At 45.7% G+C, this 20,043-nt stretch overlaps 2 protein-coding genes and 1 pseudogene across 5 annotated transcripts in view; all 3 read right to left on the bottom strand.

Annotated features, from left to right (window-relative positions):
- Window positions 1-962: 962 nt before the first annotated feature.
- LOC308463436 (uncharacterized protein) overlaps window positions 963-20,043 on the bottom strand; it is a gene marked incomplete at its 5' end in the record, with an annotated part of 341,915 nt that continues 322,834 nt past the window's right edge. Inside the window, one exon of the mRNA XM_080981832.1 lies at window positions 963-1,738. Within this exon, the coding sequence (XP_080837958.1) occupies window positions 1,729-1,738 (10 nt within the window). The 3' untranslated portion in view covers window positions 963-1,728. The remainder of the gene's footprint in view (window positions 1,739-20,043) is intronic.
- Window positions 9,410-20,043, bottom strand: part of LOC308469293 (disintegrin and metalloproteinase domain-containing protein 20-like) — a 40,466-nt gene continuing 29,832 nt past the window's right edge. For 2 of the 3 annotated variants that reach the window (XM_080991507.1, XM_080991508.1), the window contains exon 3: window positions 9,410-12,565. In XM_080991507.1, coding sequence (XP_080847633.1) covers window positions 10,609-12,565 — 1,957 coding nt within the window. In that variant the 3' untranslated portion in view covers window positions 9,410-10,608. Of the gene's footprint in view, window positions 14,438-20,043 lie in introns of those variants that run through there. The other variant, XM_080991506.1, reaches the window with a different exon arrangement.
- On the bottom strand, window positions 16,023-19,821 carry LOC308469408 (disintegrin and metalloproteinase domain-containing protein 20 pseudogene; annotated as a pseudogene). The gene has a single exon. The product of its transcript is annotated as a disintegrin and metalloproteinase domain-containing protein 20 pseudogene (transcript).

Below are 20,043 nucleotides of genomic sequence, written 5' to 3'. Positions count from 1 at the left end.
AGGGTCTATTCACCTATTTACACCCTCAGTTTGCATGGAGGGGGTCCAGATCTTACAGCATGGCCCAAAGCATTGCAGGCAGTCCTTCCTTCTCCCTTCCCATAATGGATCTCCCCCCTTCTTCTTCCCAGAAACCCTTTGCCCTTCCCCAGAGCAGTTACCCTGGCAACCTTCCAAATCTACAGTCTCCGATCACGCTTGGGGCTAGAAGTGCCATTCTCTTTTTAACAACTCACAATGGCTTTCTTAAGGGACCTAGTTTGGCCAGGCTACCCAGGAATTCCTTTGCAGCTTATATTCTCCCCTCATATCACAAATAACCCCACATCCTAGCATTTATTAATTTCAGTGTTTAGGGGGACACCCCCCCCCCCCCGTTCTGTAACAATATGTTTAAAACCCCTGGCTTGCGCTATCAGACAACATTGTGAGATTCATGGAGCAATTCACAATTCAGTTGAATATAAATTGTTTTTATTTGCAGATGATCCCCTTCTGTTTATTTTGAAGCTAATAATAATAATAATAATAATAATAATAATAATAATAATAATTTATTTATTTATACCCCACCCATCTGGCTAGGTTTCCCCAGCCACTCTGGGTGGCTTCCAACAAAATATTAAAATACAATAGTCTATTAAACATTAAAAGCCTCCCTAAACAGGGCTGCCTTCAGATGTCTTCTAAAAGTCTGGTAGTTTTCTCTTTGACATCTGGTGGGAGGGCGTTCCACAGGGCGGCTGCCACTACCGAGAAGGCCCTCTGCCTGGTTCCCTGTAACTTGGCTTTTTGCAGCGAGGGAACCACCAGAAGGCCCTCGGCAATGGACCTCAGTGTCCGGGCAGAACGATGGGGGGTGGAAACACTCCTTCAGGTATACTGGACCGAGGCCGTTTAGGGCTTTAAAGGTCAGCACCAACACTTTGAATTGTGCTCGGAAACATACTGGGAGCCAATGTAGGTCTTTCAAGACCGGTGTTATGTGGTCTTGGCGGCCGCTCCCAGTCACCAGTCTAGCTGCCGCATTCTGGATTAGTTGTAGTTTCCAGGTCAGCTTCAAAGGTAGCCCCACGTAGAGCGTATTGCAGTAGTCCAAGCGGGAGATAACCAGAGCATGCACCACTCTGGCGAGGCAGTCCGCAGGCAGATGGGGTCTCAGCCTGCGTACCAGATGGAGCTGGTAAACAGCTGCCCTGGACACAGATTTGACCTGTGCCTCCATGGACAGCTGTGAGTCCAAATTGACTCCCAGGCTGCGCACCTAGTCCTTCAGGGGCACAGTTACCCCATTCAGGACCAGGGAGTCCTCCACACCTGCCCGCCTCCTGTCCCCCAAAAACAGTACTTCTGTCTTGTCAGGATTCAACCTCAATCTGTTAGCCGCCATCCATCCTCCAACCGCCTCCAGACACTCACACAGGACCTTCACTGCTTTCACTGGTTCTGATTTGAGAGATAGAGCTGGGTATCATCCCCATACTAATGAAACCCAGCCCAAACCCCCTGATGATCTCTCCCAGCGGCTGCATGTAGATGATGAAAAGCATGGGGGAGAGGACAGAACCCTGAGGCACCCCACAAGTGAGAGCCCAGGGGTCTGAACACTCATCCCCCCCCCCCACTTTCTGAACACGGCCCAGGAGGAAGGAGCGGAACCACTGTATGACAGTGCCCCCAGCTCCCAGCCCCTCTAGACGGTCCAGAAGGATGTTATGGTCGATGGTGTCAAAAGCCACTGAGAGATTCAGCAGAACTAGGAAACAACTCTCACCTTTGTCCCTAGCCCGCCGGAGATCATCAACCAGTGCGACCAAGGCAATTTCAGTCCCATGATGAGGCCTGAATCCTGACTGGAAGGGATCCAAATGGTCCGCTTCTTCTGTCGTGCCTGGAGTTGTTCAGCAACCACTCGCTCAATCACCTTGCCCAAGAATGGAAGATTTGAGACTGGGTGATAGTTGGCCATTTTGGCCACATCTAAAGATGGTTTGTTAAGGAGCAGTTTGATAACCGCCTCTTTTAGCAGGTCTGGGAAGGCTCCCTCACAGAGAGAAGCATTCACCACCCCGCAAAGCCCATTACCTAGCCCTTCCCGGCTAGCTTTTATAAGCCAGGATGGACAAGGATCAAGGAGACAGGTGGTTGGTTTCACTCGTCCAAGCAGCCTGTCCACATCCTCAGAGGTAACAGGTTGGAATTGATCGCACACAATATGTCTAGACAGAACTCTAGCACTCTCCCGCCCCAGTCCTGCTCCCACGGTGGAGTCTACCTCTTCCCGAATCTGAGCGAATTTATCTGCAAAAACTTTGCAAAATCATTGCAGGAGATCATGTGGCCTGTACTGGGCCCTGATGGAGCAGGTGGTTCCGCTAAATTGCGAACCACCTGAAAGAGTCTCCTGCTGCTGTTTTCTGCAGATGCAATAGAGGCAGTGAAGAAAGTCTTCTTTGCTGTCGCTACCGCCACTTGGTAGGCTCGACATTGAGCTCTAACCCGTGTCAGGTCAGCTTCAGAATGTGTTATCTGCCACCGGCGCTCTAGCCATCTCAGCGATTGTTTCATTGCCCCCAGATCTGTGGAAAACCACAGGGCTGTCTGAGCTCCATGCAATCGGAGATGGCGCTTCAGAGCCAAAAAGTCAATAGCCCTGGTTAACTCCACATTCCAGTGGGCCACCAGGGAATCAGCTGAAAGGCCATCAACATGGGATAAAGCATCCCCTACCACTCTCTGGAAACCATTTGGATCCATTAAGTGGTGGGGGCGGACCATCCAAATCGGTCCCACCTCCCTGCAGAGGGGAAGGGTCACAGAGAAGTCCAGTTGCACCAGAAAGTGATCTGACCATGGCACTTCTTTAGTTTCGGTTTTACTTGGTATCAGATCACCAACATCCATAGAGGTGAACACTAGGTCTAAGGCATGTCTGCGGCTATGAGTTGGGCCAGACTTATTCAGGGATAGCCCCATGGAGGCCATGCTTTCCACGAAGTCCCGAGCGGCCCCTTGTAAGGTTGTGTCAGCATGGATGTTAAAATCTCCTAGGTGTCTCCAGGAGAACATCTGCCATGACCTGAAGCAGCTTGGGCAGGGAATCCTTGGTGCAGCAGGGAGGTCGGTACACCAAAAGGAATCCTGTACTGCCCCTATTGCCCAACTTTCAGAACATGCACTCAGAGAACTGGGTCTTCCCAACAGGACACCTGGTGCAAACTAATGACTTCCTAAAAATCACTGCAACCCCCCCCCCACCGCCCACAAGGCCTGGGTTGCTGTGCGTAAGAGAAACCTGGTGGACAAGCAATGGCAAGGACAGGCCCATCTGCTTCATCCAACAAAGTCTCTGATACACATGCCAGGTCAAGACCTCCATCCACAATCAAGTCATGGATAGCAGTGGTCTTATGAATCATTGACCTGGCATTGCACAGCAGTACGTTCAGGTTATGGGGGTATCCCTTGCTGATTCCAGTGTCCATCTGGTCAAGACCAGACCCGGAGGCAGGGATAGTTCTCAAACAGCGATTAAATCTGACTCCTTAGTAATGACATGGTCTGGTCTTAGCGTAACTCCTCCTCCTACCCGTGATCACTGAGATCTGTTGTCCCAGTGCATCCCCCTCTGTGGAACCTGCCCCAGCCATTTTGTTGGCTGGGACACACTCCCAGGCATCCCTGACCCCTCCCCTTAAGAACAAAAAACAAAACATAATAAAACCCAAAACAGTAAAAACTACAAACATACCAAAATTGCAAACATACCAAAACAGATTCCCAAACCCAACTAAACATCCATCGCACCCCCCACACCAAAAAGGAATTTAAAAAGGTAAAAAAGAAATTAAAAAACAAACATTTAAAAACTAGTATTCCTAATTTGATGTAAACAATTGAAGCTTGGGGTAAAATATCAGGATACTCGATTAATTGATCCAAATTGGAATTGATGCCAATAGGTGAAAATTCAATTACCCATTCACTTAAAAGGTAAAGGTAAATGACCCCGACAGTTGAGTGTAGTCACAGACGACTCTGGGGTTGCGGCGCTCATCTCGCTTTACAGGTCAAGGGAGCTGCAGACAGTTTTTCCGGGTTATGTGGCCAGCATGACTAAGCCACTTCTGGCACAACAGAACACCGTAACCAGAGCAGCGCACGGAAATGCCGTTTACCTTCCCGCCGGAGCAGTACCTAGTTATCTACTTGCACTTTGACGTGCTTTCAAACTGCTAGGTTGGCAGGAGCTGGGACTGAGCAATGCGAGCTCACCCCGTCGCAGGGATTCAAACCGCTGACCTTCTGATCAGGAAGCCCAAGAGGCTCTGTGGTTTAACCCACAGCGCCACCAGCATCCTACCCATTCACTTAAGCAAATTCACTGAAGCAATATCAAATCTAGATTTGTATGTTAACACCAAGAGATATAACTCAGCTAGTAACAGTAAACATAAATGAAATACATAAAATAACAAACATAAATTTTAAAAAAGAGGCTTCCCTAGATATTGATAGATGGGAGCCATTAAACCTTACCACTTGCAGAAAGTTGAATGCTCTCGAAATGAACATTATTCCTAGATGGGCTCCCACTATGTTTCCAAGCACAAATCAGTGTTGGTGCTGACCTTTAAAGCCCCAAATGGCCTCATCCCTATATACCTAAAGGAGTGTCTCCACCCCCAGTGTTCAGCCTTGATGCTGAGGTCCCGCGCCGAGAGCCTTCTAGAAGTTCCTTCACCGAAGAAAGTGAACTTATAGGGAACCAGGCAGAGGGCCTTTTTGGTAGTGTCGCCTGCCCTGTGCAATGCCCTCCCATCAGTTGTCAAGAAGATAAATAACTATACAACTTTTAGAAGAAATATAAAGGCAGCCCTATATAGAGAAGGTTTTTTTAATGTTTAATGTTTTACAGTGGTGCTTCGGGTTACAGACGCCTCAGGTTACAGACTCCGCTAACCCAGAAATAGTACCTCGGGTTAAGAACTTTGCTTCAGGATGAGAACAGAAATCGTGTGGCGGTGGCGCGGCAGCAGCGGGAGTCCCCATTAGCTAAAGTGGTACTACAAGTTAAGAACAGTATCAGGTTAAGAATGGATTTCCAGAACAAATTAAGTTCTTAACCTGAGGTACCACTGCATATATATTCTCTTAAAGTAATTCTTGCTTTATTCCACTTTAGAAAACAAAACTTAAAGGTCATTTGCAGATGTTCAAAACTAATATTTAATTGAAATAAGTCACCAGTAATGAAATATAAGCGCACATTGCCCCCAGATTGGTGCACGGTGATTTAAATGCCATTTGAAGGTAAAATGGATTTGCAATCATTCAACCAAAGAATCACAGTAAAAAAGCCCTATACCATATAATATTTTTCTGCTTTTTTAAAAAAATGATGACTTCTGAAAGTAGGGTGTATTTTGTGAAGAGGTAGGCTAATTACCGAGAGCTGATTTCATAGGTTGTATTTAATAGAGCCGTGCACACCCCACAGCCCAGCTGTCCAAATCAGGTTGACCTGCCTGGCTCAACCCAGGGACCACCAGCCTGGCTCCCTTGCATGCTCACACAAGCAACATCAAAAGGGAACAACTGGCAGGCACGCAGCTCATTTCCAGAGAAATGCACTCAATTGCCTTAGTCAACAAGGAAAAGGTATAGGACAAAATATTTAAATTCCTTCTTCCTTCAGTGTCACTATCTATGACTAACCTGGTGTGCCATATTTCTGCTTTTTAACAATGAATAATCTCATAAGATCCAGTCACCTTCATGTGTCACATTGAGTTTGATCCAACTTTGAAGGTTCACAATAACTATATACTATTAATGTATGCAAATCACATTCAATACCAGGCATTTCAACACTGCTTTTCAAAATTCAATTGTATTGTAATTGATTTCAAAAAGGATATTTCTAGTTCTTCTGTTTCCATAGGTGCCAACCATGTAGGGCCCTGTCGGGATCTCCGCTCGGCCAAGCTTATAAAGCTCATTTTCCTCCGGCCAAGTCCTTCGGAAATGCCTCCGACAATAACAACCTGAGCCTTTGATGAGGCCTCAGGCACATTCCTGTTCAGCAGAGTTTCCAGCACAGGAAAGTGATGAGATTTATGGCTACATCGCTATGCTTTATTTCTTACTACGCAGACAGCAAAGAAATATACATCCTCTCTCTGTGAAAGCAGAGAGCAACTGCAAACAAACAAAGGAGCAAGCAACCAGTAACGTCACATCCGTCTCCCGTGAGACTTCCAAAAGTATGGAATGTGTGGAATGTAAACAGTCTTGTGACTCCAAAGCACTGCTCAGTGGCAAACAGAAACGAACAGGCCCTGGGTGCCCAGGCACCCACAATTTTTAAATGAAGGGGCCACTGCCCCCAGATTCCACTCTGCAGCGGACACAAACCATGGGGCGTGCCAACACCACATGCATAAGTCGCAGTGATGTCAGCATGCCCATGGCACCCACTGTTGCAGGGTCAAGGCAACAGGCCTGTCTATTTCCATGACTAAACGTAATTGAAATGAATTTGTGCATCCTTCTTCTTGGCATAGCAGAAGTCAGTAGTTATATAAGGAAATGGTGTTTCCATGCACTCCGGCACTCATCATGGTGCCCCATTGCGCCAGAAGTGGTTTAGTCATGCTGGCCACATGGCTCAGAAAACTTACTGTGGACAAATGCAGGCTCCCTTGGCCTGAAGCAAAATGAGCACTGCGCCCCATAGTAGCCTTTGAATGGACTTAACCATCCAGGCTCCTTCATGGATCGCTGCCTTGTTGTGGCAAAGGGAATTGAATAACTCAGAGAAGCTATGAGCTATGTTGTGCAGGGCCACCCAAGATGGACAGGTCATAGTGGAGAGTTTTGACTAAACATGATCCACCTGGAGCAGCAAGCCACTGCAGTACTGGAGTATTGGAGAAGATCAGTCTACATCCCAATCCCAAAGAAGGACAGTGACAAAGAATGCTCCAACTACCACACAATTGCGCTCATTTCACACGCTAGCAAGGTTATGCTTAAAATTCTACAAGACAGGCTTAAGCAGTATGTGGACCATGAACTCCCAGAAGTGCAAGCTGGATTTCAAAGGGGCAGAGGAACCAGAGATCAAATTGCAAACATGCACTGGATTATGGAGAAAGCTAGTGAGTTCCAGAAAAACATCTACATCTGCTTCATTGACTACGCAAAAGCATTTGACTGTGTCGACCACAGCAAACTATGGCAAGTTCTTAAAGAAATGGGAGTGCCTGATCACCTCATCTGTCTCCTGAGAAAACTCTATGTGGGACAAGAAGCTACAGATAGAACTGGATATGGAACAACTGATTGGTTCAAAATTGGGAAAGGAGTACGGCAAGGCTGTATATTGTCTCCCTGATTATTTAACGTATACAGTGGTACCTCGGGTTACATACGCTTCAGGTTACAGACCCCGCTAACCCAGAAATATTACCTCGGGTTAAGAACTTTGCTTCAGGATGGGAACAGAAATCGTGCTCCAGGAGTGCGGCGGCAGCAGGAGGCCCCCATTAGCTAAAGTGGTGCTTCAGGTTAAGAACAGTTTCAGGTTAAGAACGGACCTCCGGAACGAATTAAGTACTTAACCCGAGGTACCACTGTATGCAGAATGCATCATGAGAAAGGCTGGACTGAATGAATTCCAAGCTGGAATTAAGACTGCCAGAAGAAATATCAACAACCTCAGATATGCAGATGACACAACCTTGATGGCAGAAAGTGAGGAGGAATTAAAGAACCTTTTAATGAGGGTGAAAGAAGAGAGGGCAAAATATGGTCTGAAGCTCAACATCAAAAAAACTAAGATCATGGCCACTGGTCCCATCACCTCCTGGCAAATAGAAGGGGAAGAAAGGGAGGCAGTGAGAGATTTTACTTTCTTGGGTTCCATGATCACTGCAGATGGTGACAGCAGTCACAAAACTAAAAGACGCCTGCTTCTTGGGAGAAAAGCAATGACAAATCTAGGCAGCATCTTAAAAAGCAGAGACATCACCTTGCCAAAAAAGGTCCATATAGTTTAAGCTATGGTTTTCCCGGTAGTGATGTATGGAAGTGAGAGCTGGACCATAAAGAAGGCTGACCACCGAAGAATGGATGCTTTTGAATTACGGTGCTGGAGGAGACTCTTGAGAGTCCCATGGAATGCAAGAAGATCATACCTACCCATTCTTAAGGAAATCAGCCCTGAGTGCTCACTGGAAGGACGGATCCTGAAGCAGAGGCTCCAATACTTTGTCCACCTCATGAGAAGAGAAGACTCCCTGGAAAAGACCCTGATGTTGGGAAAGATTGAGGGCACAAGGAGAAGGGGACGACAGAGGATGAGATGGTTGGACAGTGTTCTCGAAGCTACGAACATGAGTTTGACCAAACTGCGGGAGGCAGTGGAAGACAGGAGTGCCTGGTGTGCTCTGGTCCATGGGGGCACGAAGCGTTGGACATGACTAAACGACAACAACAACAAACCATCCAGGTTTACCTTTACCTTATAGGGGAGTTTTTAATGTTTGATGTTTTATTATGCTTTATGTTTGCTGTAAGCTGCCCAGAGTGGGCAGGGTATAAATAATAAAAATATCATCATCATCATCATCATCCTTGAGGATTTACTCAAGGAATTATCCATATAACTAATATACCTCATTTGTTTGACTTCAGAGCAATTTTATACTTATATTGGATTGAAAACATTGCCATTTGTACTTTCAGTGTTTATGCACTATCTTCTGAATATAAATAAAGATTAAGGAAAAGCTACTTATAAGTAAGGTTGTTGTATATTTTAGCATTATAACATTCATGTTTTTTGCTTCCACACTACCTTTTTCAACGCCCATCCTACACTGGTGGAAATAACTAAGACTGCATACGTTTCTGCTGTTCAGTAGCTAAGCCAATCAGCTGCAATATTATTGCTAGACAGCCAGCATATCTTAGGTTAGCATCTCAGTTATTTCAACAGAATCACTATGTAAATTTCTGTGTGAATGGGATTTTCTTTCACAGAGGGTTTAGCCCCCGCTGCCTAGGGCTTTTCCTGCTGTGGGCTTGAGGAAGATACATATGAGAGTTAGAGAATATAGACCACATTGCAAAATTTTCCTGTTTGTAGTGCCTAGCTGAAAAAAAATAATTTAAAAATACCCCTAACTTTTAAGAGTAATCAAAAGGTTAAAGACTTAAATGTATTTCTGTATAATATTGTCCATTATCAATTTGCACATCAATTTCAGTGCATTGTTCAATTCTCTAATTCAGTTTGGAATGTCTTCTCCTTTTTAAATATTTTTTTCATGCATTTGCTCCTTCAGTTGGCCAAACTTCTGTGTCTAGTACTTCTTGAAATAAATACCCAGAACCACAAGAACACAAAAAACAAATATAATTACTCCTATAATTGCTGCCATGCTGGAGATAAATTTAAAAATACTATGTCTTGGAGGGGGTCTACTATCAACACTGCCACCGTAGCCTTCATAGAGACAGTCAGGAGGAGCCCAGCCATAATCACAATGACAATGTTTCTGAGTATTGCATATTTCTGAATCATGGCACTTTGTGATATTACAATCATACTGCAAGAAGGACATGCTCATGCAGTTCCCATCAATGTACATCAGGTCACTACCACAAGAAGTCCCATCTCTCACTGCTCCAATATCGGGTATCTCTATTCCAGCGTGGTAGTCTGTACTCCAGCATTGCCTATTGCCAGGGGCAGTATGAAGTATGGTGGTGTGTTCCTCCAAAGAAGGTAACTGATCAACATTTTCACAATGGATTCAGCCACACAAGATATGCTGAGTATCACATTTCTTATAAGTGTCATGTCTAAGCCCACAGTTGCCAAAGCGATCCCCTCAAGCATTTATTTCACTGTAGCAATCCTTTGATGCACTGTAGCAATCCTTTGATGCACTGATGTTGCCAAATATCATTTTGCATTGTCCATTGTGAGTTGTGCAATTTCCATTATAGCAATATGCACCATCACTGCACGGGGCAGCATCTTGTACGTAAACATCTTCAGGACACAACTCTGAAGTCCCATTGCAGTAATCAGGAAGGTCACAGGCATGAACTTTCTCTTTGCAAACAGACTGAGCTGGAAGAAATTGACAATTAACACAGCACTGTCCAAAAGCACAAGTGGCATCTGGACTCAACATGCACTTAGACTGGCAACATGGATCCAATTTGCATTGCTCTGTTGAGCCACAGTCACATTCCTCTTTATCTTCTACTTTTTTGTTTCCACAGGATGCAAATTTATACATTAGATCAGGGAATGGTGGAACTAACAAACATTGAAAGTTCCTTACTGAGAAGTAATCCTTATAACTACAATTGCTAAACTTATCTGTGCTTGCTTGGTATGCAACCATAACGCAAGCATGTCGATCACAAGTGCAGTATTTTTCATCATATTGCAGAGTTCCGACCTGTTGTGCCTAGTAGACAAATATAATGAAGAAGGGCTTTAAAAACTTTAGAAACTTAAATGTATCTCTGCATAATACTGTCCATTATTTCCTGTGCATCTATTTGACACATTCAGTGTATTGTTCAATTCTCTGATTCATTTGGGACAGGATTTTCTTCCTTTTTTATATCTTCTTCATATGTTCTTTCTGATTTTTTTACAAACCGCTCTCTCGGGTGCTTCCTGAAATAATTACCCAGTCCAAGTATAGCAACAACAGTAAAAACAAGAAATACAATTGCTGCTATAATTCCTATGATGATGCCAATATGCTGTGAAGCCTTCCCTGGTGGTGGAGGTCCACTGTCAATGCTGCCGCCATAGCCTTCATTGAGACAATCTGGAGGAGCCCAGCCATAATCACAATGACAATGTTTGTAAGTGTTGCATATTCCTCGATTATGACACTTTGTGACATTGCAATCATATTTCAAGAGAGACACTTTCTTGCACTCCCCATTAATACACATCATTTCTGTGCCACAAGGAGTCCCATCTCTCACTGCTCCAATATCAGGTATCTCCATTCCAGCATGGTAATCTGTACTCCAGCAATGCCTATTGCCTAAGGGTGTGTTAATTATGGTGCTGTGTTCCTCCAAAGAAGGTACTGTATCAACATTTTCACACTGGATTCGGCCGCACAAGATGTTCTGAGTATCACATTTCTTATAAGTGTCATGTCTAAGCCCACAGTTGCCAAAGCGATCACCTCGAGCATTCATTTCACTGAAACAATCCTTTGATGCACCGGTTGCTTTATTGCCAAAGATCATTCTGCACTGCCTAGTGTGAGTTGTGCAATTCCCATGATAGCAATATGCCCCATCACTACACGGGGCACCATCTTGTACATAAACATCTTCAGGACACCATTCCGAGGTCCCGCTGCAGTACTCGGGGAGATCACAGCTGCTGACCTGTTCTCTGCAAACCTTATGAACTGGAAGATACTGGCACTCAACACAGCACTCTCCAAAAGCACAAGTGGCTTCTGGACTCAACATGCAATTAGACTGGCAACATGGATCCAACCTGCATTGCTCTGTTGAGCCACAGTCACATTCCTCTTTATCTTCCACTACTTTGTTTCCACAGTATGCAAATTTATACATTAGATGAGGGTCTAGTGGAACTAACAAACACTGTCTGTTCCTTACTGAGAAGTAATCCTTATAACTGCAATTGCTAAACTTATCTGTGGTTACTCCATATGCAGCCATAACGCAAGCATGTCGATCACACGTGCAGTATTTTTCATCATGTTTCATTCCAAGATTATGTCCTAATTCATGGGCAAATATAACAGTAAAATCAAACAAACTGTAAGTCATATATGACTCAACACCAGTTGCCCAGTGGGCAAGACAAATTGTTCTTACGTACGCTAATCCAAGTGTATTTCCAAAACTTTTATATACAAATAAGTGAGCAGCATCAAGATCTATATGTTTACTTAGTGACTCCCTTACAAACATGGCAAAATTGAGCAGTGTTTGTTCTATTGTGTCTTCGATTTTCATGAGGTTCTTTTCTGACCAAATCTCCAGGCCAGCTATAGACAACGCAACAGCAAGTGGCTCATATATTGAGTTTGCAGCATGGATAATATCTAGAACTTGCAAAGCAATACGACTTTCATTTCTGTCAAACCTGACATATCGTTCATGTTCTATCACAATGGCAAGCTCCAAGTATCTGGTATGTGTCCACCAGGCTCCTCTCGCACCAATTTGAACTGTTACATTATTTGTGCTTTGGATCATGGCCTCTTGGCGTCTTTGCTCTTCCTCTGTTAGCCCGCACCTCATTCGTACAGCACCCACCATTTCCTCCAATCTATACAACACATGTTGAGAAGTAGCAGATGCCTGAACAGGTTCGATTTCATAGGTGCGGTTTTCTAAGTGCAACAGACCCCTGAGTCCCCCTGAGCAAGTGCTGAGGGTGACTCGAGAGGCAGGATGGCCTTTTACCAAGCCGCGGTAGAAGCAGTCATCTCTGATGAAAGGATAGTCCATCTGAAGGTCCCCCTCCCTACTGTAAGTGAAGACAGGGAAATGTTTAGGCACAAAGCTCTTCTTTTTCCTGAGCTTCACGATGTGGCCCTTCCCCTCAATTTGCAGCAAGTAAGTGATAGTGTGGGGGTTTTGTCCATATCGGGGGGTTAATTTCCTTGGGACAATCATCTCATAGGAGGCATACCTATAGCCCTGTGGAGGGTTCTGACCTGCAGTCTCACTCAACACATTCCATGAGATCAGCACCAGCAGCCAGGGAAGACTGCTTGTCATCTTCCCTGACAGGTGAAAGAATGCACTAAGGCACCCCATGGGATGGCCTGTTGTGGGCCCAAAGCAAAATGGGAAGGAGACTCCTATAGAGAGAGAAGGATTCTGATGATAGCAACAGTCTGTAGATTTACCTTTGGAATGTGGGCGGGCCTTGGTGATTAGGGACAGAATAGAATGCAGAGACTGGGCAAGCAGGAAGCGGGTCAGAGTGCCTGACAGGGGACTTAACAGGAAGAACAAAAAGGAGTGCTGATAGGCTGAGGACCATAGTGTCAGGTAATCATGGGAACTGAGTGCAGGGCAAGGGAAGAATACCTAGTCGCATAGCTGTCAACTTTTCCCTTTTCTTGTGAGGAATCCTATTTGGAATAAGGGAATTTCCCTTAGAAAAAGGGAAACGTTGACAGCTATGCGCTAGTAGGAGTTCCTATGGCCTTGTCATGAACAAATTTGGTATAGATATAGTATTTCTTGTGCCACTGAAGGGCTGGAAGCAGGATATGTGAACAGCAAGTTGCCTGCTCTACAGAGATTTGGCCAGCAATATGCAGCAATAGCAGGTAAGGCGAAGGGGGAGTATTTAATTATTATTATTATTCTTTTATTAAATTTGTATAACGCCCTAAATCCATAGATCTCATAAATTTACAACAAGATATTAGATGCAGGTTGGAGTAAAGGTAAAGGTAAAGGTACCCCTGCCCGTATGGGCCAGTCGTGTCCGACTCTAGGGTTGTGCGCCCATCTCACTTAAGAGGCCGGGGGCCAGCGCTGTCCGGAGACACTTCCGGGTCACGTGGCCAGCGTGACGAAGCTGCTCTGGCGAGCCAGCACCAGCGCAGCACACGGAAATGCCGTTTACCTTCCCGCTATAAAGCGGTACCTATTTATCTACTTGCACTTAAGGGTGCTTTCGAACTGCTAGGTGGGCAGGAGCTGGGACCGAACGACGGGAGCTCACCCCGCCGCGGGGATTCGAACCGCCGACCATGCGATCGGCAAGTCCTAGGCACTGAGGTTTTACCCACAGCGCCACCCGCAGGTTGGAGTAGTTTGTATCAAATGCTATAAATTTTATATGAAGGTGTTTTTAAAACAAATTATAGGAAGTCTTTACTTGTCCATCTGGTCCACAGAGTCACACTGTAGCTGTTGCATACGTGCTCCTTTTGATGAAAAGGCTCACATTCAAAATTCTCCAATGTGTCTACTCATTTTGAGGTGGCTCACTCCTTACCCCACCAACACACATGCAGGGCATAGAGGGCAGCTGCCCCTCATCCCAAGGGTATCTTGGCTGTGACTCTTGGCTGCGAGTCCTGGAAGACCTGCTCTCTGCCTTGCAGCCTTTTCCCACCTGACCTAGGAGGGAGGGGCCCTGACTGACTTCAGCTACAAAAGCTGAGACTGCTGAACACACCCTTGGGCTGGGGTGTTGTTTGCCGAATTTTATTGGGAGGGGTGGTGGTTGCTGCTGTTGCTGGTTTTTTGTATCTTTATTATAGATCTTGTGATTTATGTGGAAATTGTTCAGTTTGGTTGTATATTTTTTATGTTTTCTTTATTGCTTATCACTACTTTAGTTATGCTGTAGTTATGAGTCCAGCTACAAAAGCTGGCTGGGGACCCATCAATTTTCTCTGGCAGGGCCACTGGGTACTTGCCAGAAGCTGGTGCGTCAGCCCCAGGAGCCGGTAAGGCGTCCAACCGCTGCTGAAGCGCCGTAACCACATTGCTTAGCTGCTGAACGGTGTGAGTCAAGGCCTGGTTCTGCTGGGCCAATGTCACCAACGCAGCTGCCTGGTCAGCCATGGCTTCTGGCTCTTCCCAAACGCACCCCAATGAAGGGGGGGTGCGGGTGGGTCAGGAGCAAACTGTGCTGGTCCCAGGGGGGTTACCGTGAGGCGTGGTCAAAGTCCGGTCCTGGGCCAAGGGTCTGGAGACTGTCCACCAAGGGGGAAGCTGGGTTCAAAGCAAAAGCCGGGCGTGGTCGGGAACTCCGGAAAGACAGGTCTGGGTGCTAGCAGAAACAGGTTTCCAACGTCGTTGCTCCCGCAACCTGGAACCAGGCTGACTGGCCTTTATCTTCTCTGAGGCCAGGGGCGGTCCCGGCCCCCAGGTGACCCGCCTCTCCTGGCCTTAAGGTGAGCACTCCTCCTGAGAGAAACCAGTTCCCTCCGCCTCTCTGCCCTGAACCTCTACAGCTCAGGAGAGGCTGGAGGGTTACTGGACCCAGGCGGAGGCTCACCTTCCCCTGACAGGGCTGGGAAAGGCGCACCTGTAGGCAATGGGTCATCAATCACCTCCGGAGCCAGAGTGGATTCATCTGGTGTCTGCTCCTGAGGATCCGGCAGAGGTGCAGGCGCTTCAGATTCAAGGCCCTGCCCCAGCTCAGCCGGCCCTGGAGGCGGGGACTCCTGTGCAGACTGGGATTCCTCCGGTTCAGCCTCTGAATCAGATTCCCAGGCCATCACATCAGGTTGCTCACGGAGGCAAGACAGTCTGAGCACATAACACCAATCCTGGCCTAACCACACTGGTTGCCAATCAGTTTCTGGGCCCAATTCAAAGTGCTGGTTTTGACCTACAAAGCCTATTGTGGCTCAGTACCCAAATACCTGAAGAAACACCTCTCCCCGTATAAACCAGCATAGACCCTACAATAATAATCTGAGGCCTTTCTTCTTGTGCCTCCTCCTCAGGAGTTCTGGGGGGTGGCAACACAAGAAGGGGCTTTTCAGTGGTGGCTCCCTACTTATGGAATGCTCCCCCTGAGGAGGCTCACCTGGCATCATGAAGAAATAGCTTTAGGCACTAAGCAAAAACTCCCCCCTCTTTTGCTAGACCTTTGTTTTTAGTTATCTGTGGTCTCCAGTGGTTGGAATGTTTTAATCCCGCCTTTTAAAAATGGGACTTTATTTTACATTTATCTTTGGTTTTTATTTTATTTTCTGCTGGTTTCAATGTACAGTATGTGTTTGTTTTTATATTATAAACCACTTTGGATTACCTTCTTTAAAGTATGAAGAATAAATTAGATAAACAAATCAACATTTTGTCATTTTAACATTTTGTTTCCACGGTTCTCTGCATTCTTCAGTTGCTTTGATATGAAGACTTGGAATCACTAAGATTACGTAACGTTGTGATGCTCAGCTGTTAAAGGGTTTTGTTGCCTTTTTATCTCTGCATAATACTGTCCATTATTTCCTGCACATCTATTTGACACATTCAGTGTATTGTTCAATTCTCTCATTCAGTTGGGACAGGATTTTCTTCCTCTTTTACACCTTCTTCATATGTTTTTTCTGGTTTTTATACAAACCGCTCTCTCAGACGCTTCCTGAAATAAATACCCAGCCCCAAAACAGCAAAAATAGTAGAAACAAGAAATACAATTGCTGCTATCATTCCTGTCATGTTGATGCTACGTTTTGAAGTGTTCCTTGGTGGAGGAGGTCCACTGTCAATGCTGCCACCATTACCTTGGTTTAGACAGTCTGGAGGGGCCCAGCCATCATCACAATGACAATGTTTGTAAGTGTTGCATATTCCTCGATTATGACACTTTGTGACATTGCAATCATATTTCAAGAGGGACACATTCTTGCACTCCCCATTAATACACATCATTTCTGTGCCACAAGGAGTCCCATCTCTCACTGCTCCAATATCGGGTATCTCCATTCCAGCGTGGTAATCTGTACTCCAGCAATGCCTATTGCCAAGGGGAGTATTAATTATGGTGCTGTGTTCCTCCAAAGAAGGTAGTTTATAAACATTTTCACACTGGATTCGGCCGCACAAGATGTTCTGAGTATCACATTTCTTATAAGTGTCATGTCTAAGCCCACAGTTGCCAAAGCGATCACCTCGAGCATTCATTTCACTGAAACAATCCTTTGATGCACCGGTTGCTTTGTTGCCAAAGATCATTCTGCACTGCCTAGTGTGAGTTGTGCAATTCCCATGATAGCAATATGCACCATCACTACACGGGGCACCATCTTGTACATAAACATCTTCAGGACACCATTCTGAAGTCCCGTTGCAGTACTCGGGGAGATCACAGCTGCTGACCTGTTCTCTGCAAACCTTATGAACTGGAAGATACTGACACTCAACACAGCACTCTCCAAAAGCACAAGTGGCATCTGGACTCAACATGCAATTAGACTGGCAACATGGATCCAACTTGCATTGCTCTGTTGAGCCACAATCACATTCCTCTTTATCTTCCACTACTTTGTTTCCACAGTATGCAAATTTATACATTAGATGAGGGTCTAGTGGAACTAACAAACACTGTCTGTTCCTTACTGAGAAGTAATCCTTATAACTGCAATTGCTAAACTTATCTGTGGTTACTCCATATTCAGCCATAACGCAAGGATGTCGATCACAAGTGCAGTATTTTTCATCATGTTTCATTCCAAGATTATGTCCTACTTGATGGGCAAATATAACAGTAAAATCAAACAAACTGGGAGTCATATATGACTCAACACCACTTGCCCAGGGGGCAGTACAAATTGATCTTAAGTACGCTAATCCAACCATAGGTCCAAAACTTTTATATACAAATAAGTGAGCAGCATCTAGATCTATATGTTTACTTAGTGACTTTTTTACAAACGTGACAAAATTGAGCAGTGTTTTTTCTATTGTGTCTTCGATTTTCATGAGGTTCTTTTCTGACCAAATCTCCAGGCCAGCTATAGACAACTCAACAGCAAGTGGCTCATATACTGAGTTTGCAGCATGGATGATATCTAGAACTTGCAAAGCAATACGACTTTCATTTCTGTCAAACCTGACATATCGTTCATGTTCTATCACAATGGCAAGCTCCAAGTATCTGGTATGTGTCCACCAGGCTCCTCTCGCATCAATTTGAACTGTTACATTATTTGTGCTTTGGATCATGGCCTCTTGGCGTCTTTGCTCTTCCTCTGTTAGCCCGCACCTCATTCGTACAGCACCCACCATTTCCTCCAATCTATACAACACATGTTGAGAAGTAGCAGATGCCTGAACAGGTTCGATTTCATAGGTGCGGTTTTCTAAGTGCAACAGACCCCTGAGTCCCCCTGAGCAAGTGCTGAGGGTGACTCGAGAGGCAGGATGGCCTTTTACCAAGCCGCGGTAGAAGCAGTCATCTCTGATGAAAGGATAGTCCATCTGAAGGTCCCCCTTCCTACCGTAAGTGAAGACAGGGAAATGTTTAGGCACAAAGCTCTTCTTTTTCCTGAGCTTCACGATGTGGCCCTTCCCCTCAATTTGCAGCAAGTAAGTGATAGTGTGGGGGTTTTGTCCATATCGGGGGGTTAATTTCCTTGGGACAATCATCTCATAGGAGGCATACCTATAGCCCTGTGGAGGGTTCTGACCTGCAGTCTCACTCAACACATTCCATGAGATCAGCACCAGCAGCCAGGGAAGACTGCTTGTCATCTTCCCTGACAGGTGAAAGAATGCACTAAGGCACCCCATGGGATGGCCTGTTGTGGGCCCAAAGCAAAATGGGAAGGAGACTCCTATAGAGAGAGAAGGATTCTGATGATAGCAACAGTCTGTAGATTTACCTTTGGAATGTGGGCGGGCCTTGGTGATTAGGGACAGAATAGAATGCAGAGACTGGGCAAGCAGGAAGCGGGTCAGAGTGCCTGACAGGGGACTTAACAGGAAGAACAGAAAGGAGTGCTGATAGGCTGAGGACCATAGTGTCAGGTAATCATGGGAACTGAGTGCAGGGCAAGGGAAGAATACCTAGTCGCATAGCTGTCAACTTTTCCCTTTTCTTGTGAGGAATCCTATTTGGAATAAGGGAATTTCCCTTAGAAAAAGGGAAACGTTGACAGCTATGCGCTAGTAGGAGTTCCTATGGCCTTGTCATGAACAAATTTGGTATAGATATAGTATTTCTTGTGCCACTGAAGGGCTGGAAGCAGGATATGTGAACAGCAAGTTGCCTGCTCTACAGAGATTTGGCCAGCAATATGCAGCAATAGCAGGTAAGGCGAAGGGGGAGTATTTAATTATTATTATTATTCTTTTATTAAATTTGTATAACGCCCTAAATCCATAGATCTCATAAATTTACAATAAGATATTAGATGCAGGTTGGAGTAAAGGTAAAGGTAAAGGTAAAGGTACCCCTGCCCGTACGGGCCAGTCGTGTCCGACTCTAGGGTTGTGCGCCCATCTCACTTAAGAGGCCGGGGGCCAGCGCTGTCCGGAGACACTTCCGGGTCACGTGGCCAGCGTGACGAAGCTGCTCTGGCGAGCCAGCACCAGCGCAGCACACGGAAATGCCGTTTACCTTCCCGCTATAAAGCGGTACCTATTTATCTACTTGCACTTAAGGGTGCTTTCGAACTGCTAGGTGGGCAGGAGCTGGGACCGAACGACGGGAGCTCACCCCGCCGCGGGGATTCGAACCGCCGACCATGCGATCGGCAAGTCCTAGGCACTGAGGTTTTACCCACAGCGCCACCCGCAGGTTGGAGTAGTTTGTATCAAATGCTATAAATTTTATATGAAGGTGTTTTTAAAACAAATTATAGGAAGTCTTTACTTGTCCATCTGGTCCACAGAGTCACACTGTAGCTGTTGCATACGTGCTCCTTTTGATGAAAAGGCTCACATTCAAAATTCTCCAATGTGTCTACTCATTTTGAGGTGGCTCACTCCTTACCCCACCAACACACATGCAGGGCATAGAGGGCAGCTGCCCCTCATCCCAAGGGTATCTTGGCTGTGACTCTTGGCTGCGAGTCCTGGAAGACCTGCTCTCTGCCTTGCAGCCTTTTCCCACCTGACCTAGGAGGGAGGGGCCCTGACTGACTTCAGCTACAAAAGCTGAGACTGCTGAACACACCCTTGGGCTGGGGTGTTGTTTGCCGAATTTTATTGGGAGGGGTGGTGGTTGCTGCTGTTGCTGGTTTTTTGTATCTTTATTATAGATCTTGTGATTTATGTGGAAATTGTTCAGTTTGGTTGTATATTTTTTATGTTTTCTTTATTGCTTATCACTACTTTAGTTATGCTGTAGTTATGAGTCCAGCTACAAAAGCTGGCTGGGGACCCATCAATTTTCTCTGGCAGGGCCACTGGGTACTTGCCAGAAGCTGGTGCGTCAGCCCCAGGAGCCGGTAAGGCGTCCAACCGCTGCTGAAGCGCCGTAACCACATTGCTTAGCTGCTGAACGGTGTGAGTCAAGGC

Source organism: Podarcis pityusensis (assembly GCF_964106645.2).
Source record: "Podarcis pityusensis genome assembly, chromosome: 1".
In the NCBI taxonomy this organism is placed as follows: Eukaryota; Metazoa; Chordata; class Lepidosauria; order Squamata; family Lacertidae; genus Podarcis; species Podarcis pityusensis.
The sequence above is the reverse complement of the archived record's forward strand: the minus strand, read 5'-3'. Positions and strand labels throughout refer to the sequence as shown.